The following is a 17584-nucleotide window of genomic DNA, read 5'->3' as shown; positions in this document are numbered from 1 at the left end:
CCCCGCCCGCGCCGCGCAGGGCAGGGCAGAGCCGGCGGAGCGCGGAGCGGAGGCGCCGCCGCCATGGGCTGCACCGTCAGCGCCGAGGACAAGGCGGCCGCCGAGCGCTCCCGCATGATCGACCGCAACCTGCGGGAGGACGGCGAGAAGGCGGCGCGGGAGGTGAAGCTGCTGCTGCTGGGTGAGCGGCGCCCCCCGACGGGCATCACCCCCCCCCCCCCCTTCCCCCCGTGCGCCGCCCCCGCCGGCATCACCCCCCCCCCCCCCCCATCCCGGTACCCCGGGGCACCCCCCCGCTGGCCGCCGCCCCCCCCCCCCCCCCCCATCCCCGGTATCGCCCCCCGGTACTTCCCCCCCCCCTTCCTTCCTCCCCCCCCAGCCCCGGGCATCCCCCGGCTGTGCCCCCGCCCTTCCCCGTGACTCCCCACCCCCTTCCCTCTTTTGGGGGCCGGCCCGCAGCCGCCCTGCGCTTCCACCCCCCCCATCTCCTGGGACCCCCCCTCGCAAAGGGGGCGCTGCCCCCCGCCCCCCTCCCCCCGCCGTGCTGCCCCCACCCCCCCAGCGGCGCCCATCCCGGACACCCCCAATCCCCCCCCCGGCTCGGTGCGGGGCGCCGGGACCCCCCCCCCCCGCGCACCCCCTTCCTCCCCCCGAGCCCCCCGCGGGGCCGCTCCCCTAACGGGACCGGTGCGCCGGGGATGCTGCGTGGGGCCCTCTCCCCGCCTCGCCCGCACGTCGTTCGCTCGCTTTCGGGGCTGCCGCCCGGCTTCTCTCCCCCGGGGACCCCCCCAGCCCCGGGCACGGGTCGAGCCTGGAGGAGAACCCCCCCCACCCCCCGCCTCCCTCCGGCTGCCTCTTGCCAGCGGCCGCCGTCTTCTCGTCGCCCTCTTGGAGAGAGGAAGCCGAGAGCAGCAGGAAGTCATGGTGAAATCAGGCAGCCGCTTATTTGTGCAGCCGCCGCCTGCCCCGAGATGTCCGGAGGTACCGCCGCAAGGCCGGCGCTTCATCGCCGCGATGCTTGGCCCCGCGCGCCCCTTCCCGCGGGGCCGCGGCTCCCGGCTCGCTGCTGCCCGGGGACGGCTCCGGGACTTGGGGGGGGTGGGCTGGGGGCCGGGGGCTGCCCCCGCTCCGTGCGAGCCGGCAGGAGGCACGGGCAGCCCCAGCCCCGCTCGTTTCCGGGGAGGGGAAGGCGCTGGCGGAGCGAAACCCCGCGGGTGTTGCAGGGCGGACACGTGGTGCCTCCGTCGCGTCGCGGCGGTGCCCGATGTGGCCCCCCGTTATCTCCTCCCAGGGGAGAGCGGCGGTGCTCGGGCGGGCCCGGGGCACCCCGCGTGGCTGCGGAGGGCAGCCGGGTGCTTGGCGGCGGCGTGCCCCTGGCGTGGGGTGGGCGATGCGGGAGCGGCGCTCCCTGCTCGCTGCTGGCTGGCCGGGGCAGCGCGGGGTGGCCGAGGGCACGCGGGGCAGCGCCGGGTGCCCACAGCACTCCCCGGGGCTGGGCACTGCGCTGGCCCTGAAGTGGAGCTGAGGAGGAGGGCAGTTACGGGGCCAGTCCGGTTTTCTGATCTCAGTGGGTTTCCAAAGCCAAAAACAGAGTGAAACCACTTTATTATTATTATTATTATTATTATTATTATTATTATTATTATTATTATTATTTTCCGCCTAGCAGCTGTTCAAGTATAAACAGTGCTGAAGCCCTCCGCTGTTATTGACCATTTCTGAACCATGCGCCTGGAAAACGCTCCGGAGCCCGCCGGGGTGGCACCTGCCGCGGGGTCCCGGGTGCTGCGCAGGAGGAGCTGAGAGCCCCCCCCGGATGGGGAGGGCGACGGGAGCTGCCCGCCGCCGCCAGCAGACACCGCGGCTTCTGTGCGTGCTGGCGGGGCTCCCGGCGCTGCGCCCGCAAATCAAAGCCCCTCAGTTGCCGCCTGGCGGCTCCTCAACCGCCGCGTCCTCCTCCGCGGGCGGGCTTCGCGCTGCCTCCACCCGGCCTCTGCAACGCAGGGCGCGAGCCTCTGCCCCCCCCCCAGCACAGGCTTCGTGTTCCTGGCTCGTTCTGCCTGGCGCGAGGCAGAAGTGAAACCCTCGGTGCTGCCGAATCCTCGCTGCTGCCAAAAGCGGCGCTGGGCGTGCGGGGCCACCGGCCCCTTCCTCCCTGATGGCTTTTTCATTCTCCGCCTATTTTTGTGTTAGTTTGGTGAAGCAGACCCGTGTGCGCCTCGGGGCCTGTCACTGAGGGCAGGGCTTGCAGACAGCAGGAGAAATACAGTTAAGAGGGAGACACCCCCCCCCCCCCCCCCCCCCGACCCACCCCTCAAACTCAGCGGGGTTTGGTTTGGGGTTTGGTGGGGAAGACGCATGTGGTCCTCGGTGCTCCTGCCGCCCGTTCCGACGTGTTGCTGGCGGTGGACAAGCGGTACCCCGAGCGAACAGTCCCTAAACCATTTCCTGCCTGCTTAGGATTAAGAAGGAAGAGGGATTTCTTGGCTGCCAGCTCTCAGGCTGTAGCACGGAGGTGATCCGCGCCTCTCGCCCGGGTTTCGTGGGAAGCCCCCGCAGGCGCCGCTGGCAAACCAAAGCCCTGCCCTGTGCCCTCCCCGCTGGGAGCTGGGTGCTCCCTAGCGCCGGCTCTCACTCGGAGGCCTGCGGCGAGCTGGCAGGGGTGCTGCGTGTGGCTTCGGGGTGCTGTCGAGGTGATGCCGTCCCTCGGGGTGACGGCGGCTCCGTCCCGGGCTGGGTGACGGCGGTGCCAGGCCCCGGGTTTGCTCCCCAGCCGGGCCTCGCCGGGGAGGTGGCTGCGGCACCCGGGCTCAGCTACTTCTTCTGCTTGCACAAAAATAGAGGAAGGGAGGGACCAGCTGCGACTTTCGGCGGCGGCGTTTCCCCGGTGCTCACGGGGCTGCCGCTGGCTCGCGTGCCTGCGGGCAGCCGGCCCTGCAGCGCCTGCTCCTGCCTCGCTGCTTTTCCTTCCTCCCCGCCCTGCGCCGCTCGTCGCGGTGTGCGCAGGCAGGGGGAGGCGGCTGGGCCCGATGGGGCTGCGAGCACCCCGGGGCAGTGCCCGCTGCTCCAACCCGCGCCGCTCTGCGACCTGGGGGCAGCGATCGGGGGGCACCCGGCTGTGGGGTGGGGGCAGGCTGGGGAGCGCCCAGCGGGTCTGAGCGGTGCCCCCATGGGTGCTGGGTGCGCCCCGGGCACCCAGCCTTGGCCTTGGTGCTTGCCCACGTCTGCGGTTGTGTTGGTGACATGGGCGTGCAAACCTGCTGCAGGTTACAGAAACCTCCCCGTGCAGCACCCAGAGGTGGGTGCTGGTGGCCCTGACCCTGTCCGGGGCAGGACAGCTCGCTGCCCCACGTCCCTGCAGGGGCACAAAGGACCCGGTGTCACCGTGGCCCCGGGGGCAAGAGCGTGAAGATGCCGGTGGGATGGTGGGAGAGAGTTGCTGTTCTGGGATTTCAGAGGCAGAAAGCAAGAAGGAAAGTTTCTTAGTTCCTGGAAAAAAGGCACAGGAATAGTTCTGTCCGGCTTGTAAACGTCAGCGTCCCTTGTCGGTGGCAGGGGGGTGTTCAGAAAAGCTGTTCCTGGCCCAGACACTCCTCCCCTGCTTGCTCCGAACATCCTTCCCGCAGAGGATTTTTTTTTTGGTGTGCTTTCAGCACTTTTTGCCAGAAAGCCACAGGCTGAGTCGCGTCTCCATCGGCTGCCTGGAAGTGGATGGCGTGGCTGGATGCAGCTGCGGTCCAGCCCATGCTGCGTGTCCAGGTGCCCCCGAGTCGCCCTGCACCCCTTTTGAGCCCCAATTCAGCACCTTCAAAGTCAAGCTCTGGTGCTTGGCCCCCTGGGACGGGCTGGGGGGGGCACGCTGGGGTGCGATGGGGGCACAGGGGGTGCTGTCCCCTCCACCCTCTGCTCCGAGCTCTGTGCAGGCAGCCCCGGCACGGTGCTGTCCCCTCTCCCCTCGTGGCACATGTGTGGGGGGCACGTGGGGACCCCCGGGTGGCAGCACCCACCCGGCTCCCCTGGGGCTGGCAGGGCCCTCCTGGAGAGTGGCCAGCTCTGTGCAGCAGTCAGATGGCCGCTTGGAAAAACACTCGGCGTTGCTGTGGCTTTTTTTTTTTTTTTTTACATGCAATTATTTTTAAAGCAATTTTCCATCTATTTTAGATAGCAAGGAAAATGTCGAGGGGAATCTTTTTTTTTTTTTTTTTTTTAAAGTCTTTTTCTCCCACCCATGGTGACTATGCTTTTAATGAAGAGCTTTGAAAATCCCATTCAGTGGCCAGTCTGAGGGACCAGTCCCTGCTGCCCCTGTCCCTCGCCTGCCCGAGGGGTGCACCCTGGTGGCTGCCCAGGGCTGGGGATGTTTTCCAGCCCTGCTCCCGGTGGTGCCGGGGTCCCCAGGAGTGGGCTCTGGGGCTCTCTGAAAAGAAGCTGGATCCGCAGCTGAACAAGTTTCTTCTCGGCTGGGAGGTTGTGTTTTGGAGCTGGCCATCTGCTTGCTTACTTTTAAAATTTTAAAAGATTATTTTCAACAGGGAAAAGCAGCCCAAGAGCGCGCGCTCTCCTCCTATTTTTGTAGGACGGTCTGGGAACGAGCGCGGTCGTGTCCCAGCGGCCGTGATCCGGGCCAGACCCAGCTGTGACAGGGCGCGGGTGGCAGCATCACGCCTCCGTCCCTGGGGCCCGTAGGCAGCACGCAGGCTTGGGACCCTCTGGAGTGCACCGGGGGGGATGCAGCCAGTGATAGCAGTACGGGGGCACCGGGCAGGCCGTTTGGGCCGGGCAGGAGCATCCTTCCTCGCCGCGAGGAAGCCGCCCCTCTCTGGAAGCGCGTGCGCTGCCTGGCCCCCTGCCCGCTGGTTGTGTTGGGGCTGGCAGCCGGTGGCCGGTATGGTACCTTCCTCGGGGGCCTGGAGCTGTGGACAGGGGGGAGCTCCCAGCCCGGCCCCAAGGCTGGGCTGCTCGGCAGCAGCTTCCAGGGGTGCCCCGAGCCCTTGTGCCGTCCGTGTGGGGTTGCGAGGGGACGGTTTGGCTCCCCATACCTGCCCAGCGTCGTGTGACGACTGCCCGGTGTCCCCGTCCCAGCTGCTGTCTGCACGCTGGCAGCAGCACCCGGTCACACCGAGTGCAGCTCCCAGGCAATTACAGGTTCATTAGGGAAAGGAGGTGATTTGGAAGGGAAATTGGAGGGGGAGACTCATTGCGGTGATCCCGGTGTCCTGCTGGGTGCTGCCGCACGTGTCCGAGGGCTCTGCCCGTGCCGAGCGGTGCCCAGGTCTGGGTGCTGTGTGGTGCAGGGGCCCCGTCCTGCCCAACGCTGGCACCCCCACCTCTGGAGGCACTGCTCAGGCTGGGATTAGGCTGTCAGAGTTAATGAGGTACTAAAGTGCTCCTGCTAAATACAGATTACGAAAGGAAAAAATGCCTTCCCCGCAGCTAACGTGACTCAGACTCAACGCTCGGTTTGAAAACCGGCTCTGCACGTGTGCGCTCGCGGCCGGGCTCCGTCCCTCCCTGCGCTCCTCCTGCCACGGGCCCTGCTGCAGGCAAGGGTCACGTCTGGGGAGCAGTTGTGGGGCCCTCGAGGCCGTGGGGAGAGGAGAGCAGCGATGTGCTGGCAGGGAGCGGGCTGGCTGCGCAGCCCCCGCCACAGGGACACCTCTATGGGCTGCAACAGTGGGCTTCGGGGATGCTCGGGGTCCGTGGGGACGATGCTTGATGCCCTAGGCCAGCTCCTGCTGCCACGGTGTCCCCGCATGGGGCCGGCACTGACGTAGCTCCCAGGACCCTTCTCCGTGCGTGGGGCGCTTGCATGGCCTGGGGTCCCCTGGGGCCGGGCGCTGTCCCTGCGTGGGGACCTGCCCTGCGCCGTGGCCCTGCAGCCAGCCCGTCTGAGCAGGGATTTTCCGCGTGGCGCGGCTGGCTGCGGGGATCCTTTTCCAAAGGAGACGGCCTTCAGAGACGGGGGAAGCTCTGGGTGGAAAGAAAGAAAGAAACCCGATCCGCCTCTCCAAACCAAGTACAGTTTTATTTCCGTCGGGTCAAGCCTGCGAGGTTCCAGCCAAATTGTGTATTTTGGGCCAAATGAGAAACACGTGTCATCTGCGGAGCCCCGTAACCAAAGAAAGATGCTGCAGATGCGTGCTGGGTCCTTCCTTGGGTGCGGGGTGCTGCTGCCTTGTGGCCCTGCAGCACGGGCTGGAGATAGAGGGATGCCCTGCCCGGCAGGTACCGGGGTGTGACCCTCGCTGCTGGCACTCGGCTTAGGGGACAGCAGTTAGGGTTAAGAAGGACGGTGGCTTCAGGGACTTGGATGGGGGAGAGCAGTGGCAGCGTGGGAGATGCGATAGGGGACACCCGGGGCAAGCGCCAAGAAAAGCATCGTGCTTTTTGTTGTGAGCAAGCGTTGCAGGGGGATCGGGGTGCGTGGTCCTGAAGGTAGGCGGACGGGCACGGCGTGACGCTGGCTGTCCAGGGCGGGAGGGGACAGCGGTGGCTACGGAGGGGCGCTGGGCTCCTGCCCTGCTGCGCTCGCAGCCACAAGTGCGGCGCTGCCGCGTTTTCGCAAGAGCGGAGCAGCTGAAGCAGGCAGCGGGCTCCCAGTGCTGCGGCAAGCGTATAACCCCTGTGTGGCCTCGTTGTACCTGGGCTGTGTGGGGCCACGCTGCTCTCCACAAGGGCACACGGCTGTCACCCGTGAAGAAGGTGACGTCTGCCCGTGCCCCTCGAGCCGCCACTGCCTTGCTCCCTGCTGCTGCGTCTCAGCCGCAACCACGAGCTGTGCTTTTGCAGGTTAATTTTAGCATAATCTCCATTTTTTGAGCTCCTCTGTAATCTCTCTTCCCCCTCTGTGGCCAGCGGCAGAGCAGCCCTGCTGTTGGCTGCTTGGGGCCCTCTTTAAGGGCGGCTCTGCGGCCACCGGGACCTTCCAGCAGTGCCCGGGGTGCGAGCAGCCCATGTGGCGGGGGGCCGGGGCCAGGCCTGAAGCGTGGCCCAGGCTGGGGGATCCCCAGGGAGGGCTGGAAGAGGCTGCCCCAGCTGCCGTGCTGCTGGGACCTCGCACCGGAGGACCCCGGGGCTTGCATCCCACCCAGCTCTGCCGTTGGCATCCCCCAGCGGTGCTGCTCAAAGCCCCCGCGCTGGGGGATCGCTCCGGGCGGTTGTCCCAGCCCAGAGAAGGGACAAGGGATGGGCAGCGTCCCTTCGAGCTTCCCCTTTCAGCTTCCCCTTTCTGCAGCCAGGATGACTTCACTCCTTCCGCCCTCCCGGCCCGGGGAGGGACAGCCTGGCGGGAGCTGCACGTCCCCTCTTCTCGGGGCGGTGGCGGAGCTGCCACCGAGGGTGACACATCCCCGGCCAACGCCAGACCAGCCTGGGTTTTCCCCAGCCATGCAGATGACCCTGGGTGTCACGGAGTGGCCCTGTGCTGGGTTCTGTGCCCCCGGCCCTGCTCTCCTGCTGTTGTAGTGCCGCCTCAGCTGCGGGACAGCCGGGGTCCCAGCGTGTGGTGGGGTATCCGCGGTGGCAGGGGGATCCCTGGCTTCAGGCTGCAGCTCACAGCTCGTCCGTTTGTCTGTCCCCTTCCTCTGCAGGTGCCGGCGAGTCTGGGAAGAGCACCATCGTCAAACAGATGAAGTGAGTAGTCCGCAGGCCTGCCCCGTCCCTCCCAGTACCCCAAGGACTGGTTACTGTTGTCCCCAATGTCCCCAGCGCCCCTGCCGCCAGGCTAGTGCCAGGGGGGTTGTTATCCAGCCAGCTGTCCTTTGAATATTTCATCGGGCGTGCAGTTAGAGGAGGCGGTGAGCTCAGGTGCCTGTGGCTCTGCCGGCCGCAGAGCGCCACTGTGAAAGCCAATACCTGGCGGGGAGGAGCGGGGCAGCCGGGAACGTCCCCGTCCCTGGTGGGGCACTGTGGGTGCCACTGGGTTCGTCCTCCTGCCTAGCGCAGGTGGGGAGGCTGGGGGGAGCGCTGTCCCCTCCCGCAGCACCGTGTTGCCCCGTGTCCTGTCCCCAGTACGGGAAAGGCTCCGAGCTGGTGGTGCCAGCCCCCGAAGTGGTGCTGGCCGCTGTGGTACTGCGGCACTGAGCGTGTCCTCGGTGTCTATCTGAGGCGATGCCGGAGCTGGAGCAGCTTCCCAGGCTTGAAGAGGCTGTGGGAAGCCCCCGGCTGCTGGCGCCACGCTCAGGGCAGAGCCTGACCCTGTCCCCTGCCCCCAGGATCATCCACGAAGATGGCTACTCGGAGGAGGAGTGCCGGCAGTACAAAGCCGTGGTCTACAGCAACACAATCCAGTCCATCATGGCCATCATCAAGGCCATGGGGAACCTGCAGATTGACTTCGGGGATTCCTCCAGAGCGGTGCGTGCCCCCATGTGTGCCCCAGTCCCTCTGGGGAGCAGAAGCTGCCAGCACTGGACCTGGGCTCAGGGTGGCCCTTCCCAAGCTCTGCTGTCCCCTGGGCTGTGACCTCCTGGCCCTGAGGATAGGGTGGGGGGACCCGAAGCATGAACAGTGGGAGGAAAGGGGAACGCCACGGGCTTTCTGGGTTGGGAGAGGTGATTTTTGCCAATCTTGTGTATTTTTCCTGCACGTGTCTGCGATGGGCAGCCTTGGCGTGGGGCAGTGTCCCCAGGGCTTGCGGAGGGCGGTGGGGCTGACGCCTGGCCCTGTTCTCCTGCAGGACGATGCTCGCCAGCTCTTTGCGCTCTCCTGCGCCGCGGAAGAGCAGGGCATCATGCCCGAGGACCTTGCCAACGTGATCCGGAGGCTGTGGGCTGACCACGGGGTCCAGGCCTGCTTTAACCGCTCCCGTGAATACCAGCTGAATGACTCTGCCGCCTAGTGAGTACCCTTCTTCCTTCTCTTCCTCTTTCGGTGGGGTTTAGGAGCAGGGTTGGGGCTGTGCCCCCCTGTCACGTACTCACGCCAGGTCCCTGCAGTGTCCCCGCTCCCCAGCCGGGACCCTCCTTTCCAGGCTCGGGCCCCTCATCCCGCTCCATGCTGGGCGCAGGGTTTCTTTGCGCGGGTGCTGCTTCCAGTGCTGGTTCACCTTGCAAAGAGATGGTTAGTGCTGAATTTCTTTCTGGGTAGAGGTTTTCTGTTTTTTTGTTTTGTTTTTTTGCTTTTCCCCCCTTGCTATGGTCCCTTAAATGGGAAGGGGAGAGCCTGGCGAGATGGCTCTGCCATTCGGCGACCAGGGGTTCCTCCTGGTCGCTTTGCCCCCACGGCTGCTTGTCTGCATGGGGAGCGAGTAACCACGCAGGGACAAACCCCAAAGAAACGTGGGGATGCTTGTTCTGAGTGGGATGCACAAGACAGCTTCTTTGGTTTGTTGTTTTTTTTTTTTTCAAATGAGTTCATGTGGGAAAAAATTGGCATTATGCTAGCGTATTAGCTGGCAAACTCGTGCTTAGATAGGTAAATTGACTGCATCTGGTTCAATTTATCCCTAAAGAGATTTAATAAATAAGTTAAGCTGCCTAAAGCATGATTGCTCTTCTGCGCTGGGATCACCGGCACAAATGATGCCTGAGAGCCGACCGCCGGAGCCGGTGCTGGAGGAGGTGCGGTGGCGGCCCCGTGCTCAGTCGCAGGCACCCGCCGCATTCGGTCCCTCTGGCAGAGGCGCCAGGCCAGAGCCTCCCCGCCGTCCCTGCAGCTCCAGGGACGCTCAGGCCTGCAATTCATGCACGCGTGTCTTCCGAACGAGATCGTCCTAACAGCGTTCATGCCGCATCCAGTGTGTTACGAGTGTCGGACTAGTGTTAATTAAGAGGCTTCTCCAGCTCGCGCTAGTGAGCTGCGGTCTCGGCCTTTACCCGGTGGGCCGGGGGCGACGCCTGCAGCAGGGCACCGGGCGCTGCGCCGTGCGGTGCCGCGGGGCTGGGGACACCGCGGGGCTGGGGACGCCGCAGCTGCGGGGCGCGGAGGTGGCGGCAGGCTGGGCGCCGGGTCCGAGCACCGCCACAGCCACCGCCACGGCCCTGCCTCCCCAGCGCTCGTTTCCTGTTTTTGTGTCAGCCGGAGGCCGGGTGCGTTTCCGGCTGTTTTTCGAGCGCGCCGGGGAGGTGCGGCCTGGCTCCGGCTGTGCCTGTGCCACGCTGCCCGCACCCACCCCAGCGCCCCCCGGCCCCGCAGCACGTGAGGACGGCCCCGCGCCCACCGCGGCCGTGGTGCCCGTGAGCTCGGTGCGGCTCTCCCCAGATTACGGGGGGCCTAATTTGCCGAGGGGAAGCCTGCTTATCGTAACCCAATTAACTTGAGCCGGAGCGATTAAAGCTGGCGGCCGCTCCGGCGGGGAGCGGGGACGTCCCTGCCGGGAGCCGAGGCCTGTGCCCGTTTCCTCCGGGGATGAGGCCCTTTGTGTTTGTTTTTTCTTTTTTTTTTTTTTTTTGACTATAAATGGCACGGCGCCAGAAATTGTTTCCGCTGGTGCTGTGGCCCGTTGCCGTGGCGATGAATACTTTCCTCTTTCCGTTCCCCCCCCCCCCCCCCCCCCGCCGTGAGCCGGGGAAGCGTTAAGGCTGCGCGGGCCCCGGTGCCGCGGCCTCGTCTCCCTGTGTCCCCTGTGTCCCCATTGCTGCGTCATCAGGTGGGGCTGGCGGCTCCCCGGGGGGCTGCACGGCCCTGTCCCCGTGTTCCCAGCCTGCAGGGGGTTCTCCGGGGTATGGGTGGGGGGTGTCTCTGTGCCGGGGGCTCAGCGTTGCCCGGCCTGGTTGGTGCAGGCGCCATGGGGGTGCCTGGTGCCACCCCCGGGATGTCCCCCAGCGCGCGGGATGTCCCCTGCCCCACCACCCGGCTTACACAGCGCCCTTCTGCTCCCTCCCCAGCTACCTGAATGACCTGGAGAGGATAGCCCGGGCCGACTACATCCCCACCCAGCAGGATGTGCTGCGGACCAGGGTGAAGACCACCGGCATCGTGGAGACCCACTTCACCTTCAAGGACCTCCATTTCAAGTACGCCCAGCCCTTCCTCAGACACAAGTCCTCCTCCCCTGGCCTCAGAGGGCTGAATCCTGTTTGGGTGCTGGGGCCAGCATGCCCCAGCCTTGCTGGTGTGCAGGGCTGGTGCTGAGCTTCTGGTGGTGGTGATGTTGGGGTTGCTCTGGGATTGGGATGGGAGCACATCTGCCGAAACGCCCGCCTCAACCAAGGCTGCGCAGTGGCTGTTCCACACCGCTGCAGGGCTTGGAGGAGCCAGCAGAGACGGGCAGAATGGGTCTAGGGTCCCTGGGGGGGGGGGGGGGGGGGGGGGCACAGCAGGGATGGAACCCCTCCAGCAGCCGAGCAGTCAGAAAAATCTGTCTGTGGAGGACGCAGCGCTGCCACCAGGCTCTGCTCCATGGAGCCAGTGCATCCTCTGGTGCCCAGAGTGGGAGAGGCACATGGTGCACTTCATCCCGTCCGTCATCCCATAGGTACGTCCCCAGCTCTAGCCCAAACCCAGCAGCACCCACTCTGGAGCGGGTCTGCGAGGTCGTCTCCTGGAGGTGGGAACACGGCTGTGATGCCTTCAGGCACGGGCGGCCTGATCCTGCCCCTGTTTGCCAGGGGGAGCGGCGCTGGCTGGGAAATAGGGGCAACGCTTTGATGGACACCTTCTCCTGGGTCTGCTGGGGAAACTGAGGCAGGGCTGGGGGTGCTGGCGGGGCCCGGGAGTGCTGCCTGCCCACGCTGCCCCTGCTCCGCAGGATGTTCGACGTGGGCGGCCAGCGCTCAGAGCGCAAGAAGTGGATCCACTGCTTCGAGGGGGTTACGGCCATCATCTTCTGCGTGGCCCTCAGCGCCTACGACCTGGTGCTGGCTGAAGACGAGGAGATGGTAAGTGAGGGGGGCTGAGGTCCAGGTTTGGGATGGTCCAGCTTTGGGGTGCCCTCTCCAGGAGCCCGCCATGCAATGCTGGACCCCGTGCTCTGCTCTGGTGGCCACGAGTGTCCCAGCCCAGCCTAGTGGCCAAGTGGAAGGGAGGTGGTGCGGTGCGCGCCCCTGCCTCACATGGTGCTGTCCCCTGCCAGAACCGGATGCACGAGAGCATGAAGCTGTTCGACAGCATCTGCAACAACAAGTGGTTCACGGACACGTCCATCATCCTCTTCCTCAACAAGAAGGATCTCTTCGAGGAGAAGATCGTGCACAGCCCCCTGACCATCTGCTTCCCCGAGTACAGCGGTACGGAGCAGGCAGCAGCGGCTGCGCGGGGGCCTCCTCTGCTAGGGGAGGCTGGCGGTGGGCTCGGCGGCGGTGGTCCCTGCCCAAGAAGCCTTTGGGGCTCTGTGCAGTGAATCCGTAGGGCTGGAGGAGTGTCCCCGCAGTGCGTGTGGGTGGGGTCCTGATGTGGCCATCATGCCATGGGCCCTGGGGAGCAACGCAGTGGCCCCTGGCAGCGTGGGGTTTGGTGGCGTGTGGGGTGCAGTGGGGACGGGTGGGTTTGGGGTTAGCCCAGGCGGGTCTGCGTGAGGGTGGCTCTGCCGCTGCTGTGTGGTGCCGTGGGGCATCCCCAGCCTCACTTTCCCCTCTCCAGGTGCCAACAAGTATGACGAGGCAGCCGGCTACATCCAGAGCAAGTTTGAGGACCTGAACAAGCGGAAGGACACCAAGGAGATCTACACGCACTTCACCTGCGCCACCGACACCAAAAATGTGCAGTTTGTCTTTGATGCCGTCACTGATGTCATCATCAAAAACAACCTGAAGGACTGCGGGCTCTTCTGAGGGTGGCGAGGTGGGTGCCAGCAGGGACGGGAGGAGCATTGCCCTCAGCCCTGCGTCCCGTGTCCCCCCCCCCCCCCAACCCCAGTCCCCAGCCCCGGTCCTGCTCACGGGTCTCTCTCTCCCTCAGGCCGTGCCGACGAAGGAAGGAGCACGCTGCCCAGCGACTTCTGCTTCTCCTCTTTGGTTTCATCCCCCCCCCGGCCCCGACCCCCTAAAGAGACGTTTTGGTGACGACTGTGGCAGTGGGGTGGGAGCGCGCTGCCCGTGGCGCCCAGCCTGGGGCCGTCCCCACCGTCCCCCGCAGCCGCCGGTCCCTCCGTCCTCCCCCCGTGCCCCCCCCCCCCCCCCCCCACCAGTGGGGCCGGGGGCAGGGGCTTTTCCCTCGTGGTTGCTAACCGGTCGCCATCACCCCAGCCCCTTTTTTATTGGGTTCCAGGAAATCACTTCTGCACCGTTTACATCCAAAAAGTCGTGCTCGTGGGATGCTGCGGGGCTCCCACCACCGCAGGGGCCGGTGAGGGGACCCCCCCCCCCCCCCCAGGGAACCACGACTGATAACATTCCTTTTAAAAAACAGAAAAGACAAAAAAAAAAAAAAAACAAAAAAAAAACCACACACACAAAAAAAACCCAACCCACACACCGACAAACACCAACACACACACACAGACACACACACGAAGCTTGGTTTACGTTGCTTTTTAAAGAAACCTTTTTAAGAAACTATTTAAAAGCGCTAAGTGGTCGCGTCGTCTTGGTGCAGGTAATGCCGAAACCGTGTGCCTTGTGGGGGGGCCCCTCCGGCGCACGGGGGGGCTGCGTGCCCCCCGCCCCCCCCCCCTTGTCCGGCGCTGGGCCAGGGGGAGAGGGCGGCCGCCCCCCCAGCCCCTCTCTAATAGAGCCTAGTGCATAGGTCTAGCTGCGCTGGCGGGGGAGACCCTGCTGTACAGAGCGGCCCCCCTCTCTTCCCCCCAGCTCTGTCCCCCCCCGTTCCCCCCCCCGGAGCCAGGCCCTGCTTTTCCCACGGGATGTTTTACCGAATTGTTCACGTGGTTTGAAATAATAAAATGTAGAAAGAAAAAAAAAAAAAAAAAGAATACCCCCCCCCTCCCTTGATGTGGCTGCTTTCCTCCTCCCTGGGGAGGGACTGGGGGGCTGAAGGGGGGGGGGGGGCAGAGATGCAGGAGGGGGCCCCTGGGGGTGGGAACTACGGACCTGGAGCCCCCCAGGTTGTCCCCACGTGGTCGGGGGTCCCCCAGCAGCGCTGGCTGCCGCTTTGCTGGGGGGGTGCTGCCACGGTGCTGCAGGCGCCCTGCGGTGGGACAATGGCACCCAGGGGTCCGCAGCACTTTGGGGACGTGGCTCCAGGGGCATCCGGTGACCTGCGGTCCCCAGGGAGATCCATCACCCCGGGCACCTAGTGCCCCCCCCAAGGACCCCAAGCCCCCAGTGTCACCCATGGTGCTCACAGCTGGGGGGGTGACCTCGGGGAGGGGGCAGGGCTGTGGCCCAGGCCCAGGGGGGCTCTGGAGCTGCGCAGGTCACATCGCCGGCATCTGGGGACGAGCAGAGGCGGTGGCAGAGGGGGGTTAGGGGCACCAGCGGGGTGGGGGTGTGGGAGGGGGTTGGTGGGGGCTGGGGCTCAGAAGAGCCCGCAATCCTTGAGGTTCTCCTTGATGATGATGTCGGTGACGGCGTCAAAGACGAACTTGACGTTCTCGGTATCGGTGGCACAGGTCATGTGCGAGTAGATCTCCTTCACGTCCCGCCGCATGTTCAGCTCCAGGAACTGCAGCTTGATGTAGTTGCCGGCATCGTCGTAGGTGTTGGGACCTGGTGGCAGGCAGGGCCGAGTGTCCCCCCCCACCCCTTCCCAGTACCCCCCCGGCCCAGCCTGCGGGAGGCAGGCCCTGGGGCAGGCGCAGCTCGCGTGGGGTGCTGGGGACACCTGGTGGGTGCCCCTCAAAGGGTGCTGGCACCCAAAGCTTCACCACCCCCCTCGCTGCCTGCACCCGGCGGAGGAGCCACGGCCGCCTCACCGTCATAGTCGGGGAAGCAGATGCTGAGATGGGCCTTCTTGATCTTCTCCAGGAAGACGTCCTTCTTGTTCAGGAAAAGGACGATGGAGGTGGTGGCGAAGTAGCGGTGGTTGCAGATGCTGTTGAAGAGGTGCAGGCTCTCGTGCATGCGGTTCTGTGGAGGGACACGGCCCCATTAGCCCCACGGCAGCCCTGCCAGCCCCCCGTCCCTCCCCTGGCACAGCCACTCACCACTTCGTCGTCCTCCACCAGGACCATGTCGTAGGCGCTGAGGGCCGCGATGAAGATGATGCAGGTCACCCCCTCGAAGCAGTGGATCCACTTCTTGCGCTCCGAGCGCTGGCCGCCCACGTCGAACATCCTGGGCAGGACGAGGAGGGCTCAGCACTCCCCCACCCCGTGACCACCACCATGCTGGAGCCCCGCGGGGGGGGGTCAGCCCCTACCTGAAGTTGAGGTCCTTGAAGGAGAACTGGGTCTCGATGATGCCGGTGGTTTTGACGCGGGAGCGCAGCACGTCCTGCTCCGTGGGGACGTAGCCGGGGGTCACCAGGCGCTCCAGGTCCGACAGGTAGCTGCCCAGGCACACCGTGGGCATCAGACATCTCCCACCAGGGTCTGCGCCCCGGCACCCACGGGTGCCCCCCGCCCCCCAGCACATACTATCCAGCCGAGTCGTTGAGCTGGTACTCGGAGGCACGGTCGAAGCAGGCTTGGATGCCCGCGTCCTTCCAGAGCCGCCCAATGATGTCTGACATCTCCTTGGGCATGGTGCCCTCCTCGATGGTGTCCGAGAGGTGCAGCAGCTTGCGGGCATCATCCTGCGCGGGACAGGGACTCAGCAGGGCCGGGGGGGCTCGGTGTGGGGGGGTCCCTGTGCCCTGCGCTGAGTGCCCCTCACCTGGCGGGCCGAGTCGCCGTACTGGATGTTGAGGGTGGTCATGGCCCGCACGATGGCCAGCATGGACTGGAGCGTGTTGCTGTAGATGATGGCGATGAACTCCAAGCATTCCTCCAGCGAGTAGCCATCCTGGTGGATGATCCTGGCCGGGACGGGGGCGTGGGGCTGAGCTGGGCACCAAGAGGTGGGGGGGACCCATGGGCTGCCCCCCCACCAGCCCCCCAACACTTACTTCATCTGCTTGACAATGGTGCTCTTCCCCGACTCCCCTGCCCCTGTGGAGACAAAGCAGGGTCACAGCGGTGGTCGCAGCGGTGGTCGCCTTTCGGGGGGGGTGCTGCGTGCACAGGAAAGCATCCTGCAGCCCCCGGGTGGGGAGGGGGTCACGGTGGGGTCTGGGAGGACACCAGGGTTGTGGTGATGCTGCAGCCCCCGGGACGGGGCGATGGGAGCTGTGGGGGGCTCAGCTAGGGACATTCTGGGGGGACCGGGGTTGGGGTTGGGGGCACGGTGTGGCAGTGCAGGGAGGGGGGAACACCCTGGGCCTGGACATGGGGAGAGACAGCACCCGTGGGAGCACTGAGCACCAGCGGGGGACCGGGAGGGACCCGCAGAGCTGGGGGGGCACAGGGGGGAGACCCCGGACCTGGAACCGTGGCTGGGGGGGACTTGGGGGTGTCTCAGAGCAGCGGGGGGCTGGGGTGGGTTTGGGGATACCCAGGAATGTGTGTGGGGTGCTTGGGGGGGGGGGGGGTAGAGGGCAGTCTGTAGGGTGGGCTGGGTGAGTTTAAGGGGTGCTGGGGAGCTTGGGGCTGTTGGGGTGGGCTGTTGGGTTTAGGGGCGCCTGAAACGGTGGCTGTTGGGTGGGCTGCGGGGCAGGCTGGGGGGGGGGGGGCAGGAGTGGATGGACGGATGGGACAGATGGGACGGGTGGGTGGGTGGCTGAGGGGCTTTGGGGTGCTGGGGAGCGCGGGCACAGCTGGGGCTGGCCGATTGTGTGTGAGCGGGGCGATGGGGAGCGGGTTTTGGGGTGTGGGGCTCTGAGGAGTGCTGGGTGGAGGTCTGGGCACCCCCCCCCCAACCCTCACCCCCCAACCCACCGCGAGGCCGTGCCCGCCTACCCAGCAGCAGCAGCTTGACGGTCCTGGCATCCTTCTCAGCGTCCTCCTTCAGCTTCTTCTCCAGCTCGCGCGAGTGCTTCTCCTCGGCGCTGGCCCCTGCGCCCATCCTCGCCTCCGCCACCCGCCGGCTCGCCCGCTCGGTGGAGGTCAGCACCAGGACGGGCAGCGTGCGCCAGCCCCCCGCCGCCTCCAGCGCTCACCCACCGCCCGACTGCCGCCGCCGCCGCCGCCCCAAGTGGGCCAAGGACGGGGACAAGGAGCTCGGCTTAAGCCAGGCCCCGGATAAAGCCCCGAAATCTGCCCCGGGCTGAGCTCAGCAATCCCCTGGCTCCCAGCGTCAGCGCTTCTGCCACGGGGGGGGGGGGGGGGGGGGCACCCAGCTGTCCCCTCCGTGGGCATGGGGACGGTGTCTTGCTGCCCCCAGGCCAGCCCCGTGGCTGTGGGGGCCCCGTGGTGGGGATGTCCCTGTTGTCCCCAGGCTCAGGGAGGTCCTGCCCTCCCTCCCCAGGCTCCCTCCATGAGCCATCCGAGTGCCCCCCCCGATGTTCCCAGCACCCACCCAGGTCACCCCACCCGTGTCCCTTTCCAACCGCCCCCAAGCTGTGTTCCCAGTGTTCCCCTGTTGCACTCCCAGTGCCCCCCAGCAGGCCCAGTGACACCCCTCCCTGCCCCTCTCGGTGTCCCCAGGGCCCCATCCTGCACCACCGGGGACGCCCCCATTCCCCCCCCCCCCATAGTAACATCCCCCAGTATCCTAAGGGGAAACCCCAGTGCCCCCCAGTACCCCCAGGGACACCCCAGTGAGCTCGATGT

At 66.1% G+C, this 17584-nt stretch overlaps 2 protein-coding genes across 2 annotated transcripts; one reads left to right on the top strand and one right to left on the bottom strand.

Annotated features, from left to right (window-relative positions):
* Window positions 1-13804, top strand: GNAI2 (G protein subunit alpha i2). The gene is made up of 9 exons (XM_067002956.1): window positions 1-181; window positions 7590-7632; window positions 8214-8355; window positions 8678-8838; window positions 10827-10955; window positions 11690-11819; window positions 12014-12167; window positions 12520-12720; window positions 12838-13804. The coding sequence occupies exons 1-8, from the start codon at window positions 64-66 to the stop codon at window positions 12708-12710; spliced, it is 1068 nt and encodes a 355-aa protein (XP_066859057.1). The 5' UTR covers window positions 1-63; the 3' UTR covers window positions 12711-12720; window positions 12838-13804.
* Window positions 13805-13895: 91 nt separating this feature from the next.
* GNAT1 (G protein subunit alpha transducin 1) lies at window positions 13896-17533 on the bottom strand. Its single transcript, XM_048068804.2, has 8 exons — window positions 16772-17533; window positions 15883-15925; window positions 15651-15792; window positions 15413-15570; window positions 15196-15324; window positions 14981-15110; window positions 14750-14903; window positions 13896-14543 (listed from the first exon to the last, which is right to left on the bottom strand). The coding sequence occupies exons 1-8, from the start codon at window positions 16875-16877 to the stop codon at window positions 14353-14355; spliced, it is 1053 nt and encodes a 350-aa protein (XP_047924761.1). The 5' UTR covers window positions 16878-17533; the 3' UTR covers window positions 13896-14352.
* Between the last annotated feature and the right edge of the window lie 51 nt (window positions 17534-17584).

This window comes from Anser cygnoides, chromosome 10 (genome assembly GCF_040182565.1).
Source record: "Anser cygnoides isolate HZ-2024a breed goose chromosome 10, Taihu_goose_T2T_genome, whole genome shotgun sequence".
Lineage (NCBI taxonomy): Eukaryota > Metazoa > Chordata > Aves > Anseriformes > Anatidae > Anser > Anser cygnoides.
Note: the sequence above shows the minus strand (reverse complement) of the source record. Positions and strands in the feature narration are given on the sequence as shown.

Coding starts and splice junctions, on each gene's coding strand:
- GNAI2 (XM_067002956.1), top strand. CDS start 64: ATGGGCTGCACCGTCAGCGCCGAGGACAAGGCGGCCGCCGAGCGCTCC. Junction 7,633..8,213: donor ACCATCGTCAAACAGATGAA/GTGAGTAGTCCG, acceptor CCCTGCCCCCAG/GATCATCCACGAAGATGGCT. Junction 8,356..8,677: donor TCGGGGATTCCTCCAGAGCG/GTGCGTGCCCCC, acceptor GTTCTCCTGCAG/GACGATGCTCGCCAGCTCTT.
- GNAT1 (XM_048068804.2), bottom strand. CDS start 16,877: ATGGGCGCAGGGGCCAGCGCCGAGGAGAAGCACTCGCGCGAGCTGGAG. Junction 15,571..15,650: donor ACGGCGACTCGGCCCGCCAG/GTGAGGGGCACT, acceptor TGTCCCGCGCAG/GATGATGCCCGCAAGCTGCT. Junction 14,544..14,749: donor CTGCTTCCCCGACTATGACG/GTGAGGCGGCCG, acceptor GCCTGCCACCAG/GTCCCAACACCTACGACGAT.